Genomic DNA, 16,722 nt, shown 5'->3' with positions numbered 1-16,722 from the left:
AATACAGATTAGAAATTAACAGTATTTCTTGGCTAAAAACTAAAGTCCTAAGGGCACTTTTCTTGCTTTCTGCTTAGCAAATTCTTGAATGAGAACTTTTAAGTCTACTTGTCTTGCTCTCTCACTTTCAATAGATATTGTCGCCAGACCTACAAGTCTCTCCTGGCACATTGTACTGCGGAGATAGGTTTTAATTAATTTAAGTTTGGAAAAACTCCGTTCTGCACTAGCTACAGAAAGTGGCATCGTAAGCAAAATACGAAGTGCTACACATATGTTAGGAAATCCATTCTCAAGGTTGTGTTGGTAAATGTAGTTTAGGACTTCTTCAGGGCTTGATATAGAGTCGATGAGATGATGAGAAATTGCTTTCAATTCAGAACACAGTCCTACAGCATCAATATCAGATTCAATTAAACGTCCATCTTTTTGAATTCCTAATGATTTTTCTAAGTTGTTGCACATCGACTTAACCTCAGATGTAGTCTTGTTTTTAAGATCAGTAATGTTGTATAAAAATCCAAAGACACCAGATACTGTATTTAACTGGGAAAATCTTTCTTTTACCGCATTAGCAGCCGTGTCTAAAAGAGCAAAATAAAATTGAATCTTGAAACTTTCTGACGGGTCACTGGCAACATTTGCTGATTCATCTGTTGATTCATAATCAAACATTTTCTTCTTTTTTCTTATTCGGACCTTCTCCCTCTCAAAAATTGGTTCTATTCCAACTTCTTCTGCTACTTCCTTAGCATCAACCAGAACTCTCTGAAACTGTACATCACTTCTGGCTGTAACCAAAAACTCTTCGGTTTTTTTCAGGTGACTAACTGCTTTCTGGAGACTCAAATCCTTTTCTTGTAGTATCTTACTGGTTAGGTTTACCTGAAATAAAATATTGTGCCATGTAACAAGGGCAACAATAAACTTGAAGTCTGAGAGGTGTTTAAGTAATCCAAGTGCTTCTACCTTCGCAATACTGCCACTTGATCCTTTTAGAGAAGTGTCCTCAGAAATCTCCTCCAAAGCATCACACACATGAGACAAGTGGTACCGCAGAGGCGTTAGTGCATCAATTCGACTGGACCATCTTGTATCACTTAAGGGTTTTAATGTCAAAGCTGGAACATGACGGCGCAAAACATCCCATCGTCGAGTTGATGCCGAAAAAAACACATATGTTCGTTGAACCACATCGAAAAAAGTAGTAACCTCTACACAGCACGAAGCTGCATCGTTCACAACAAGGTTCAAAGTGTGTGAGCAGCATGGAACATAAAATGCACGTGGGTTGACATCTAAAATTCTCTTTTGAACTCCACTTTCTTTTCCTCTCATGTTGCTTCCGTTGTCATAACCTTGCCCACGAATATTCTCTACAGGCAAAGAAATCTCTTTTAACTTTTCTAAAACTACTGTTTAGGCAATACGTAAAGTATCCTTAACAATAGTAACCTATACTTATTGTACGGTTATAGAGTATATTCCCATAGGTAAGCTGGTTAAGAGTAGATAACGATTTTTCATATGTAATTTAAAGTATTATCTGCATAAATGGCACAAAGAATATTTGCTACGAGAGGTATATGGTTCAAAATGCATACAGTATCACGACTAATAAGTTATGTTCACATACATGTAGAGTACTTACAGTTTTATTCCTTGATGACGTGTCACATCAGAGCTCTGATTGAATTCCATAATCCATTTGGTTCATTTGTAAGGCACTCACTAATACGCTAAATAAATCATCGTCGATAATACTGAGCAGATTGAATTATCTGAGCGGTATAAAACGATAGCAAAAAAAGCCGGTAAAATGCGGCCTTTTTACGAATAGCGGGAGCGTCGATAGATTAGAGATGATTCTCGTTAGGAAGCTTTTGACGATCTGCCCCGGCGAGGGGTTCAAATGCGAGTCTCAACAATAACCTGGAGTTTCCAGAAAGGTCTACATAAATACTACTTGAATTTTAAGTGATCAGTAGTACAGGGGCGTAACTAATTATTTTAGTGAGCCGTGTATAATATATTTATTGTACATATTGCCGGGGGCGACAGGCGAGAGAGATGGCCTATATCACCTCGAAGAGAGGGGATTGGCAAAGATGTGCACAACGATAAGAAATGTTTGAAGAAATTAGAGTTTATATACACAAGGGGTAACAACGATAAAATGGAGGAAAACGATAAGTTTTCCCCCTAGGGATAGATTTTAATCTTCCAGGGGAATCACAGCGATTTTCGTAATACCACGAAGAAAATCACCGTGAGTAGTGTGAATCTTGACAGTACGAACTAGACCATCCTTACCAGGCAATACATCTATTACCCTGGCAGTTGGCCATAAGAGTGGAGGAGTACCATCCTCCTTCAACAGAACCAAATCCCCGATCTTGACAGGGTCAGTAGGGTCGGTCCATTTATTTCTTTGCTGCAGGAGGCAAAGATAGTCTTTTTTCCACAATTTCCAAAATTGCTGTTGAATTTTACTAATACGCTGAAAAAGATTCAACCTATTTTCAGGTATCTCTGAAACACTTGGTTCAGGGGGCGCGGTTAAACTTCTTTGAACTAAGAAGTGAGCTGGAGATAGGAAAGCGAAGTCATTGGCGTCAGACGACATCCTAGTGATGGGTCTCGAATTTAGAATAGCCTCGATTTGGCATAATACTGTGTTAAACACTTCAAAGGTGAAGTGGGAATTTCCTATAATTCGATAGAGGTGATACTTCACACTCTTTATTCCTACCTCATGGAGGCCGAATTGATGGGGGTTGCGGGGAACACCCATCTTGAAAGTTATGGAGTTTTGAGTACAGAATTCCTTAATCTGTTCCGAATTATTTTGATTTAAGAAAAAATCATAGAATTCGCGCATTTCATTTTTTGCCCCATGGAAATTTGTGGCATTGTCGCTCCAAATAATACTGGGCGTGGATCTTCTGGCAATAAACCTTTTCAGAGTAAGAATATAGGCTTCTGCGCTTAATCCTGTGACGAGTTCGATATGAACACATTTAGTGCTCATGCAAATGAAATAGGCTACGTATGCTTTGTAAAGCGGTGCCTTCCTCAAATGTGAGGACTTAATTAAGAAGAACCCCCCATAGTCCACTGAGACGACTTGGAAGGGTCTAGTGGGGAGTACACGATCGGGATGCATATCTGCCATCTGTTGAACAGAATTGGGTGTCATGAATCGGAAACAGTTTACACACTTACGAATTAAGCGTTTAATCTGTCTTAATCCGTCAATTGGCCAGTACTTCATTTTGACATACGAAAGTACTGTTTGCGCGCCTGAATGTAATAACTTATGATGAGCTTGAGTCAAGATTAGTTCTACAACTCGACATTTAGAAGGAAGTAGAATGGGGTGTTTTTGATTATACGATATGGGGGCGTGTCGGAGACGTCCTCCCACACGAATCAGCCCATCATTATGTTGTAGGAAGGGGTTGAGTTTACGAATGGCTTTATTGGTCACGAGTTTAGCATTTTTCAATTCAAGAATCTCTTTTTTAAAGTAGATACTTTGGATATACCTGATGATCGCGTGATCAGCGATCTCCATTTCGGGTGGCGTCAATATATCCGTATCTCGTGGAGAGTTATTTATTTTCTTTTTAATATTACTGATGAATCTAAAAAGATAAGCGACAATTCTTTGAATTTTACGAAAAGAAGAAGATTTAGCGAATAGATTTTCAAAGGTGTCGTTGAGTTCGTGATTTGTTGCTATGTTTGAGACAACTAACTTCCTTAATTCAGGAAGATCATCCTGAAAATGAGGAATTTGATGAAGAGAAAAATCGATGGGATTGTCTCTAATAAAGCTAGGTCCGCATAACCAGTCTTCGGTGGTCTGGGGATTATCAAAGACATTTATCCCTCTGGAAGCGGGGTCAGCGATGTTTTCGTGACTTCTGACGAAATGGAAATCACAAGGAAAAGTTTCCAACAAGGAATTGACCTTTTGAATTCTGTTTTGTACAAAAATGTTCCAAATGTGTTTTTTAGAAAGTATCCAAGACAAGGCAATTGTAGAGTCAGCAAAGAGATGAGATGAAGATATACTCAAATTTTTCTTGAAGATGTGAAAAAGTCTATGAGCCAGAGTGACTCCCAACACTATTCCACAAAGTTCCAATTTGGGGATGGTGAGTTTATTTTTTAGCGGAGAAATTTTGTTTTTAGAAGCGATAAGCCGCGACGATACAGAAAAGTCTGAGTATGTCGCTTTGAGATACACACAAGTGCTGTATATTTTTTCCGATGCGTCGGTGAAAATAATTAATTGAACATCAACAACTTTCTTTTGTAAAAGTAAGCATCGAGGTACCTTGACCTCTTCTATAGTTTTGAATGTCGATAAGAGGTTTTGCCAATTTTTCATAATGATGGGTGAGTCAATGGGTTGATCCCAGTCCAATTTCTGGGACCATATTTCCTGTATCAAGAGCTTAGCGTTCACAAGGACAGGGGATAACCATCCTAGCGGGTCATACAAAGTAGCAATGTAGGAGAGAATAGTACGTTTAGTAACAACATTAGCCAATTTGAAGATAGGAGTTTTAAACGAAAAGTGGTCGCGTTCTGAATCCCAGAATATGCCTAAGACTTTATCAGATCCCGTGAAGTTAAGACTGACTTCAGAGACGGGATTTAAATTGTGTTGAGACAGAAATTCTGAAGAACTGCAGTTCCACTTGTGGAGGAGGAAACCATGGGTTTCTAGCAAAGAAGTTAATTGTTCGAAAAGACAACTTAATTCATGAAGACTGTCAGCACCGCTGATCAGGTCATCCATATAGATAGATTCTTGCAGAACACTAGTAGCAAGTTCGTGGGTATGTTTGTTGTTGTCAGCGATGTGCTTGATAACTCTTTGAGCGATAAATGGGCTACTTGGGAGCCCGAAGGGTAATCTTTGAAATTGATAGCACCGTAAAGGCTGCTGAATATTGTCCCTAAAGAGAAAATTTAACAGAAATGTTTCAGTGGGACAAATGGCGATTTGTAGGAACATAGCCTTGATGTCGCCTACTAGTGCGAATTTAAACTGACGAAACTTAGCGAGAATGTCAAAAAGTTCATGTTGGACGACATAACCTTTGTCTATGACGTCACTGAGGGAGATTCCCGTAGACGATTTATTGTTTGGATCGAAAACTATACGAGTGGAAGTAGTAGAGTTGGATTTGAAAACGGGAAAGTGAGGGAGAAAGTAATTAGGTTTACCTGAGTCATTTAGCATTTTTAACGGCACTTGAATTATTTGTCCGTTATTGAGATATTCCGATATAATGTCCTGATATTTTTCCAATAAATCAGGGTTGAGTTGAAAACGTTTCTCGAGACTGAGAAAACGTCTTTTTGCCGAGAGAAACGAATTTCCCATGTCTATATCTTCGATAGGGAGTTTGAGATTGAGTGTGGACTCATATCGTCCATTGGGGAGAACATTAACATGTTTTACAAAATTAATTTCAGCGGGGTGATCATTAATGAGATCGGTGTTCTGAGGAGCGGCTTCTTCCAGCTCCCAGAATTTTTGTAAATGATCGGATAGTTCCTCGTTGGACACTACCGGCTCATTTACGGCGGAAGGAGTGTTATGAGAACAACAAGTAACGAGAGAGTTTGAATAAAATTCCAAAGCCTTTTTAGTATTTTTCGACTTAAGAGCAAAGTCTGGAACTGACCCTGATATCGTGTACCCGAGTAGAGTGCGTTGAAGAACGGGAAGACCTTTTCCCAAACGAATTATTTCAGGTTGAATGATATCGTTATACAGGTCTGCACCGAGCAGGATACCAATTGGGGATGTTACATGGAACATCGGATCACCTAATGGTATCTCTGAGGGTATGTTTAGTTTGCTCGCCGAAATAGAAATTTGAGGAAGCGGATTTGTTATCTTTGGGAGTACAGAGCACGAGATGTCAAAAGGAACGTCGTTAGCGACAGCGAAAATTGTTGTATCTACAATAGATTGAGACGAGGATGAGGTGGAGTTAATTCCATTGATCCGTAATTTTCCATCTCTAGTGGTGAGTGACAGTTCCTTTACGAGGTCAGCACTAATAAATGAAACCTGTGAGGCCGAGTCTAAAAGTGCCTTTGCGAAGACCCTCTTGCCGCTAGGAGCGACAAGATAGACCTGGAGTGTGCTTAATAACACCAAATGATTATCAAGCGAGGCTGCAGATAGAGCCATTGAATGTGGAGTCGAATTTTGAAGATTAACTTCCGTTTCAGGAGCTCTAACATGTGAGGGCCCCTGTTGTGAATTACCCTGTGTATGGGAGTTATTTGAGATAGCGGTTTTATTATGATTATTTGAGTTGTGTTGGCCAACAGCCGCGGAAGGGTTACTATGACCCGTTTTGTCGAAATGGAGCAACGTGTGATGACGAGATTTACAAACTATGCAAGAGAATTTGGATTTACACTGATCGAGCATGTGAGACCCAAGACAATTAATACAAAATTTATTTTGTTTGACAAAACTAAAACGTTCTTTAGAATTCAACTGCTTGAACTGAGGACAAGAGTAGATCGAGTGAGAGTCGTTGCAATAGGAACATTTCTTAGGACCTAAGCGAGGCGAAAGGTTACTGGTAGAAGTGTCTGAGGCTAGGTGTAAAGAGTGTCTGGAAGTAGTAGTCGATTTTGGTTTTGATTGAGATTGAATATTCTCAAGATGAACAACGCGTGTCTCGATTTCCCCTAGAAAATGGACAAAATCAGGGGTAGCTTGGCTACCACCGGATTGGAACTCAAGAGCCCTAATGGTAGGTGCGTCGAGTTTCTGAGTAGCGATATGTATGAGAAGTAAATGCAAGAGATCTGAAGGGGGCCTATTCAAGTTCAATAGGGCCTTGAAATTATTTGACATGACCGTATGAAAATTTCTTAATTGTGAGTGATTTGCGTTTCCAGAAATAGGAGGCGCATCAAGAATTTGAGAGATGAGAGTTTTGATAAGCGATTTAGAGTTGGCGTACCTTTGTGTCAGGTTATCCCGGGCTATTTTGTAATTGTCACCTGTGAGTGGGATATGCTCGAGAAGCGTCAAAGGCTCGGAAGTTAGAAAACTTTTGAGGTAAATGAGTTTTTCCAGATCACTTAATGTAGTATCAGATCCTATTATTGTATCAAAGGTCTCAATGAATGAATTGTATTCAGTAACTAAGCCACTAAATGGTTTTAACTGAATACGAGGGAGGTTTACTGTTCGTTGCCTAGCCATAGACTGTGAGGTTAGAGAAGAATTAGGGTCAAATTGGAGGGAGGGGGTAGCAGTCACATTAGAACTTTCAATGACCTCTAACCTTTCTTCCAATAGAGAAATTGTATCCAAATATTTATCAAAAACCACAGAGGAATCAGTAGAGGGGGTAGGTTCCTCGGGGATCGTCTCCAGCACATTTTGAGCATCGCGGAAAAGTCCGTAAGAATGTTTGAGTTGTGAAATTATTTCACGAATTTTATATTTGTTTAGAGAATTAAGAGTTGTGGGAACCGAATCAGCCAACTTGGTTATATCAAGTTTTGCGGTGAGCCTCTGTCGGTTATATTTTGATCGGTCAGCCATGTTGCGAGAATGTGAGATTAGATAGATTATTTGCAAATGTCTAAACCTATAAATCGATGCGAAAATGAGAGAATATGTACAATATATTATATATTACACGTTTAATAGTGTGAGATTGGCTTAATAGTATCACCCTGTATGAGCGCAGATTAGTATATGAAATGCAAAACTATAAAATTTCAAAATATATGCAATTTTCCAAAATGGGTATTTTTCAGCAAGTGTGAGACACCCTTAACAAGTATTTAAATTAATTAAATTGAAGGAAAAAACAATTATTTATTTTCTATAGTTTTCTAGAAGTGTAAAATGAGCTTAAGCGAAGCTAAATGTAGCAAAAACTTACAATTTATGCAAGAAAACAAAATTATTTTTAATAATTTTTGTAACCTGTGAACCAGGCTTAATCGGATTCAAAATTATAAATTTAATTTAAATCAAAAGGTTGAACAAACAATGTTAAAATTATAACACCCGTACTATCAGCCAAGAAATGAGTACACTTTTTGTATACTATAAACAGAAAAATATATTTACGAAAATAAAATAATGTAATATATGCAAATATTTTTTCATACAAACAAAACGACTCCTTTATTTGAACAAAGCAAGTAGTTTCTGAAATTGCACGTGTAGACCGGGCTTAACAACCTACCAGCTATTGTAGAGACGTGCTGGGTTAAATACTGAGAATTTGAGTGCAGAAAGAGAGGAATATTTTATTTTTGTGCCGGGGCGGCGTGGCTTGGAAATTTCCAAATGCAACAGAAAGACACTATAAATGAAAAACCGTTATTCTCAGAATAGAGATTATCAAAATATGCAAATACGAAGGACCTTGAGGATTTAATTAATAAATAATTAATATGATACGGCTCGATGGAACAGAAATGTTTAGGCAATACGTAAAGTATCCTTAACAATAGTAACCTATACTTATTGTACGGTTATAGAGTATATTCCCATAGGTAAGCTGGTTAAGAGTAGATAACGATTTTTCATATGTAATTTAAAGTATTATCTGCATAAATGGCACAAAGAATATTTGCTACGAGAGGTATATGGTTCAAAATGCATACAGTATCACGACTAATAAGTTATGTTCACATACATGTAGAGTACTTACAGTTTTATTCCTTGATGACGTGTCACATCAGAGCTCTGATTGAATTCCATAATCCATTTGGTTCATTTGTAAGGCACTCACTAATACGCTAAATAAATCATCGTCGATAATACTGAGCAGATTGAATTATCTGAGCGGTATAAAACGATAGCAAAAAAAGCCGGTAAAATGCGGCCTTTTTACGAATAGCGGGAGCGTCGATAGATTAGAGATGATTCTCGTTAGGAAGCTTTTGACGATCTGCCCCGGCGAGGGGTTCAAATGCGAGTCTCAACAATAACCTGGAGTTTCCAGAAAGGTCTACATAAATACTACTTGAATTTTAAGTGATCAGTAGTACAGGGGCGTAACTAATTATTTTAGTGAGCCGTGTATAATATATTTATTGTACAACTACTTCCGTCATATACTCACCACTGGTACTTTCAGTGAGAGGCACAAATCCCAAAAAGTGTTCTTTTACAAGTACTTGATGATAACTAGATACTTCTGTTGAGGATGCCAGAGATGACTTTGGTAGTTCAACAAATCGAATAATAATTGTCATTTGCTCTACGTGACTAACATCTGGTGTGCAGTCTAAAATAATAGAAAAATATTTAGCCGTATGTACTGAGGACAATATATCTGCATTTATTGCATTAGCTAAAGTTTGAATCATCTCATTTTGTATATTTTTCCCTAAGTAATGAGTGTGCCTGTTGACATCACTTTTGATTTTTCTTAGATGCTCATTCATTATTGGGTCAAACATGGCCAAATATTCAATAAATTTTAAAAAATTTCCGTTGTCATTAACATCTAATTTTTCTGTCGTGCCGCGAAATGACAAGTTTTGGGACCCAAGAGTTTTGACGAGAGCAAACAGCCGTTCTAGAATTTTCTGCCAGTAAATTTCCTCTTGCTTTATTTTTTGTTCATAAACATTGTCAACAGTTAAATTTTTTTTAAGTGCTTTTTTCAGTGTTTTCCATTTTTCAAAGTTTTGAAGGTGATCATTTGATGTTTCGTGCGTTTCAAGGAGGGCCGACATATTGTGCCAGTCATTACAACCACTTTTGCCTAATGAAGAAGAGACATTTATGCCGCCAAACACCTTACAACAAAAACAGAAAACTTTGTCGGTAGATTTTGAGTATTGAAGATAGTCTCGGTACACATATTCACCATTTGGAAGCCTCCTTCTATAATGAAAGTCAGAAAATTTTCTGTTATTCACACTTTTAGAGAAGTGTCCTCAGAAATCTCCTCCAAAGCATCACACACATGAGACAAGTGGTACCGCAGAGGCGTTAGTGCATCAATTCGACTGGACCATCTTGTATCACTTAAGGGTTTTAATGTCAAAGCTGGAACATGACGGCGCAAAACATCCCATCGTCGAGTTGATGCCGAAAAAAACACATATGTTCGTTGAACCACATCGAAAAAAGTAGTAACCTCTACACAGCACGAAGCTGCATCGTTCACAACAAGGTTCAAAGTGTGTGAGCAGCATGGAACATAAAATGCACGTGGGTTGACATCTAAAATTCTCTTTTGAACTCCACTTTCTTTTCCTCTCATGTTGCTTCCGTTGTCATAACCTTGCCCACGAATATTCTCTACAGGCAAAGAAATCTCTTTTAACTTTTCTAAAACTACTTCCGTCATATACTCACCACTGGTACTTTCAGTGAGAGGCACAAATCCCAAAAAGTGTTCTTTTACAAGTACTTGATGATAACTAGATACTTCTGTTGAGGATGCCAGAGATGACTTTGGTAGTTCAACAAATCGAATAATAATTGTCATTTGCTCTACGTGACTAACATCTGGTGTGCAGTCTAAAATAATAGAAAAATATTTAGCCGTATGTACTGAGGACAATATATCTGCATTTATTGCATTAGCTAAAGTTTGAATCATCTCATTTTGTATATTTTTCCCTAAGTAATGAGTGTGCCTGTTGACATCACTTTTGATTTTTCTTAGATGCTCATTCATTATTGGGTCAAACATGGCCAAATATTCAATAAATTTTAAAAAATTTCCGTTGTCATTAACATCTAATTTTTCTGTCGTGCCGCGAAATGACAAGTTTTGGGACCCAAGAGTTTTGACGAGAGCAAACAGCCGTTCTAGAATTTTCTGCCAGTAAATTTCCTCTTGCTTTATTTTTTGTTCATAAACATTGTCAACAGTTAAATTTTTTTTAAGTGCTTTTTTCAGTGTTTTCCATTTTTCAAAGTTTTGAAGGTGATCATTTGATGTTTCGTGCGTTTCAAGGAGGGCCGACATATTGTGCCAGTCATTACAACCACTTTTGCCTAATGAAGAAGAGACATTTATGCCGCCAAACACCTTACAACAAAAACAGAAAACTTTGTCGGTAGATTTTGAGTATTGAAGATAGTCTCGGTACACATATTCACCATTTGGAAGCCTCCTTCTATAATGAAAGTCAGAAAATTTTCTGTTATTCACACCCTTCGGAAATTTTCCTTTTACTTGGTCAGGTCCATGCTCTACTAAAATGGTTCGTAAAGTTTGGCGATTAATATTTAGAGTGTCCCAAGACGCTGGATCAGCATAATCAAGCGTAACTTTGGGTGAGATTGAATTTTCCGGCAGTAATTCCACTGCATTATCTGTAACGTCAACGTCCATTTCAACGAAATTATTTTGAAATTCTTGCAGTTGACGTTCGTTGTTTTCTGCAGAAGTAGATGGCGGTTCAATAGCTGTTATCCTCCTAGGACATTCTTGAGGTTGGATCTGGATGATTCCCCCAGAAGTAGAAGGTGATTCAGTATCTGTTTTCTCTGTAGCATATTCTTGAGGTAGGAGCTGGTTGGTTTTTCCAGAGGTGGAAGGTGATTCATTATAACTTTCCTCCCTAAGAGTTGTGTCATTTGGTTTAATTAAATATTTTTCAAAAGACCCTTTAGCTTTTTTTGCTGACTCCTCTCTTTCCTGTCTTCTTTTCTTAAACCAAGAGCCCGAGTGTTTTCCTGACATCATATCTGGAAAGAAAACAATGATTGGATTAAGCTAACTTCATTTTGAAAAAATGAAAAAATTTTGAATGTCTTTACTCAAGATATGAAATTAGGATTACACCCCCAAGAAGCAAGGACTTCTCTTAAATAAAATTACATTAATAGCCTATTATTTTAATATTATTTATAAATACATTTAAAGTAGGCCTAATTTTGAAATCAATTTGATAGAAATTAGAAGTTAAAAAATTTTACAAAAAAATCCAATGGTCATTCTTGCTTAAAAAGTCAAGTTATACTGTTTTCAACAAAAAATAATTTGTTTTGATAAATATTTGGAAGCAAAATTAGAAATGTCCAGGTGGATTTCAAAACTAATAATTCATTCAACATTCATATTGTGTAATATTAAATAAATTAAACAACCACTCAGTTCGCCCAAATCCCAGAACAGCAGCCAGCATGACCAGCACTCAGCAGCCAGTTCCTAATCAATCACATCGGCATCGTAGGCGAAACAGAGGCAAGTGTTCACAAGGGGTTTTCTTTAAGTTATGATAATTAAACAATCTCAATTTTGATTTGATTTAGGCCTATATACAACAACAATATGACAATGGCCTATATGATATGATGACTGAAAAAAATTATAAATATGAAGAGTATAAGCTACTTACTTGTTAATTCAAACTTCCTTTTGCAGTTTTGTTATCGTAAATTAACAACTACTACTACTGTCAATCAATGCACAAACAAAGTCAACAACACTGCACTACTACACTAAACTGAAAAGTGAAAATGCATAACACGCAGCGCCCTAATGACAGACTAGTACTCTTATTCTGTTCACGCTATGACTGCTGGCTTGACTGAAGTGAAGAGTGTGGGGTTGCCGCGACCACTGCGCCACTAAGTAGGCTTACGCTCAGCGAGGTTGCCAAAACGAGTAATTAATGTTAACGTTAAGTTATAGTTTTGCGTTTTCTTATTTTATAAGACAACTAAAATAAAATATCCTTCACCTTTCATTACCCAGTGATTTTTCTGTCTCTGCGAGTTACACAACTACTACATGAGAAAGTACTACGTCCCTAATTTTGCGCCCTAGGCGGATTTTGCGCCCTAGGCGGCCGCCTAGTTCGCCTATATGGACGGGCCGGCCCTGCTTCGCATATTATTTATAATACATATATAGTAGGGGAGCAAAGTATGCTAAATGTGCAGTCACTCGAGCGCTTTGAGGACCTATTGGGTTGTGATTATTAGGTTCTAAAACCAAAAAAGTTAAGTAAAATTTTCCATTTTAGTGGGGACTTTCCATATTTTAATTTAATTTTCCATTTCCAACACCCGTTTTCTCCGATTATAGCGCCACCTATCCGTAATTAGAAAAAACGTTTCGAATAAAAGTTGCTTATTTTTACGCAAAGAATCCAAATCTGAAATAAAAAAAGGAGTTCCTATTTAAGATTTTAAAGTAACCCCCCCCCCCCACCGTGGGGGTCGTGTTTGGTACCATTCGATAGATTTCAGAAAAAATATTCAGAAATTGTAGTGTATTACCTATAAGAAGTTACCGTTAAGCCGGGTCCAGACTATGTAACAAAACATGTTAAATAACAAAGTTTTGTAACTTGTTACAAAATTTTAAATAAACAAGTTTTAAAACACAGTGTTGTATAACATTTTTCTGGTTATATAGCATGTTTTATGTTATCCAACAGATGTCGGTAAACATCAAAGAAAGTTATAAAACCGCACCGCGACTGATCTACACCTAAAAACATGTTATTGAAACATTTCTCTGGCATAGTACCTACGCGAGCAGCAACCGTTGGAGTCATATCGCCTTGTTCATTCTGGAGTGATTGTGCTAGATTTTTCTTTGCTCTGTTCACGTAGGGTTATTTACGCGATGAAATTGTCGAAAGAACTGACTACTCATTTAATTGAGCTATTTCGTAAGTAACGAGTATTATGGGACTGCTATGGGATGAGCTACATTTATTGATTTAAAAAACAAATAAAAAACACGATGAATAGACTGAAATAGAAGTGAAAATAGATACAGAAACTGTAGTTAAAACTAATGCACGTACGCCTATAACTCAAGCCAACAAAAGAAAAGCAGTACGCGGAACCTTAACAGCAAATCGGTGCAAATCAACTCTAAATTTGACATAAATACTATTCTCTACAGAGCAGAGTGTTCAGACATAAAACCTGTAACATTCACTTCATTCGCTACACAGATGCAGACTGCTTCATCAGCTACTCAAACAGGCACTCAATCATACAATATATCTGAGCCTTTCTATTCCGTCTACTACACCTACATCCGCTACTCCTCCAGCTACACCAATTCAAACAGACAGTGACACTCAATCATGAACAGGTGAGGACGATAATACTGAGGAATTAAATTTTACAGAAATGTTATACTTCCTCTCTGAAACAATGAGTAAAAAGGTTAAAAAATATACTTTGCTAATAATATAACTGTTAATCTTTCTCTTACTGGAATTGCATCTCGAAATGTCTTTCCTGCCTATTTTATGGCCGATTTCATTTATAAGAAATTCAAAATCAGAACTTTCTATTCTTAAGAAGTTTTTAAAACTGCCATCACATTTAATGTCTCCTGTCGATGGGTCTATGTTATCTCTTTCCAGATCAGCTAAAAGAGCTGTACCACTACCTATATTTTGCTCGAGCTGCTAATGAAGGACACATCCAAAATATTAATTTAACACGCCGGTGTCGCCTCCACAATATTACACAAGCTGCTGTTGCTATGAAGAGATCCTCCATACTTATATGACGCAATTTTATATACTACCTAACCTACCAGCTATCCATCTAAAATGCTGCAAAATTTATGCGCATGTTGTTGTTTTGTTTTTTGTTATATAGTCTGGATACTCATGCTATATTATAACAAGTTACATAACAAAGTTGTACAACAAATTTGTTGTACAACTTTGTTATTAGCATGTTTTGTTACATAGTCTAGACCCGGCTTTAAACGTTCCCCGTTTCAGGAAAAAATATTGTCTAAGAGCGATAGCCTAGTGACCTAGTGGGTAGACCCCGGATCTCGGATTCGTAAAGCAGAGGTTTCGATTTCAAATCCGGGGTGTGGATCTCCGATTTTTTTATTTATTGTTACTGCATTCATGTCTGTAGACAATGTTGCAATCTATTATGAGCACAATAAAAAAATATAGTAATAAAATAATAAATAAATATTTAAAACAAAAACAAGAAAAAAAATACAATCACTGGAAGCGAAACTAAACAATACGGAAGAAATATAACCACTGGATTCGGAACTGGATATGGAACTGGATAATATTAGAAAACTGATATTATAATATGTAAGCACTACGAGCCTAGTAGGCCCATGGCTTGATGTACTATTCTTTTCCACTCCCTTTTGTCAGTCGCTTTTGTTTCCCAGTTCCTTAAGTTAATTCTTTTCATATCTTCTCTAACTCCATTACTCCATCGTGACCTCGGTCTTCCTCTTCGTCTTTTCCCTGCCAATGCACTAGATAGTACCATTCTGGGAATTCTAGATGGAATCATCCTCTGCACATGGCCCAACCATCTAAGTCTTTGCGCCTTAATTACTGCTAGTATGTTAGGATCTTGATAGAGCTCAGTTAGTTCCTTATTTGTTCTTCTTACCCATTGTCCATTTAAGTTTTTCCCACCGAAGATTTTGCGCAGTATTTTCCTCTCCCAAATAATAACAACTCTTGATGTTTTTTTGTTGTGACCCATGTTTCAGAAGCATACGTTACTATCGGCCTTATTACGGTCTTGTAAGTTCTTAGTTTTGCTCTTCGTGATATATGTTTACTTCTTAACAACCCATTAAAAGCAAATATAGCGCGGTTGCCCGACATAATTCTCTTTTGTATTTTTTCTTCACAGTTAGGATCTCTTGTGAAGACAGTTCCTAAGTACTCAAATCTCTCAACTTCTTCGAATTTATACTGTGTTCCCTTCGCTGTTGTCATTGTTATGTATTACCCCCGAACGAATTGCTTATTTGTCCATTCCATATACTTTGTTTTTGCTTCATTTATATACAATCCTTTGGTTGCTGTCCTCTCCTCGAGTTTCATGAGTGTTTCTATAAGTTCTATTTTGCTCCTAGCCAAGATTACCAAATCGTCTGCGAATGCCAAGCACTGATGTTTTTTGTGGTAGATCAGACCTGTTCTATTAATGTTTGCTTCCTGTATAACCTTTTCTAGTAATATGCTAAACATTATAGACGATAATGGATCACCCTGTCGCAGTCCTTGTTTGACCTCAAAGCTTTCTGTTATAGTATTGTTTATCTTGACTTTATCATACTGATAGATCATACTGATATTGTTTAAAAACACTAATAATATTGATATAAAATGTTAATCAATTTTATTTATTGTTATAAGAATCAAAGGTAAATATGATTAGGCGAATGAAGCCTTAGGTTTCGCAGTCAATATCCCAACCACACACACATGTTGCAATCTATTTCAATACGGTTTATAGTACAAACTATACATTTAATATCAAAATAGTGGGATATATTTTTTTAGTTGAGGACACTTGGTCACATTGCATTGTTTCAGGATAAGGTGAAATATCTTCAATAAATGGAAAAAAGCATGTATGTCATATATTATAATACTTTCTATACTCTTAATATGCAGTCTCGTATAAATTTGTAGTGACATGATTTTAAGTATAAGAACAAGAAGCTTGCAACAATTTTCAGAGAAAATAGAAAACTAAAACTATTTTAAAATGATTATTCGAAATAAAACATATGCACATATTCACTGTATTTGCCATCTAGTGGAATAACTGTAAAATTAAGTCAGTAAAAAAGGTACATTAAGTTTAATTAAATTAAGTAAATCATCTTGTATACTAAAATTAAGGTTGGAAAATTGTCATTTCAAAATGAAAATCGACAGGGGCAACAGTACCTATACTAAAATACACTCTGTATA

At 36.9% G+C, this 16,722-nt stretch overlaps 1 protein-coding gene across 1 annotated transcript in view; it reads right to left on the bottom strand.

Moving 5' to 3' along the window:
- The window catches only part of LOC114330894 (probable RNA-directed DNA polymerase from transposon BS), a 62,609-nt gene that overhangs the window by 12,055 nt on the left and 33,832 nt on the right, over positions 1–16,722 (bottom strand). Inside the window, exon 2 of the mRNA XM_050651971.1 lies at positions 11,220–11,607. Within this exon, the coding sequence (XP_050507928.1) occupies positions 11,220–11,607 (388 nt within the window). The remainder of the gene's footprint in view (positions 1–11,219; positions 11,608–16,722) is intronic.

Source organism: Diabrotica virgifera, chromosome 5 (assembly GCF_917563875.1).
Source record: "Diabrotica virgifera virgifera chromosome 5, PGI_DIABVI_V3a".
Taxonomy (NCBI): Eukaryota; Metazoa; Arthropoda; class Insecta; order Coleoptera; family Chrysomelidae; genus Diabrotica; species Diabrotica virgifera.
Note: the sequence above shows the minus strand (reverse complement) of the source record. Positions and strands in the feature narration are given on the sequence as shown.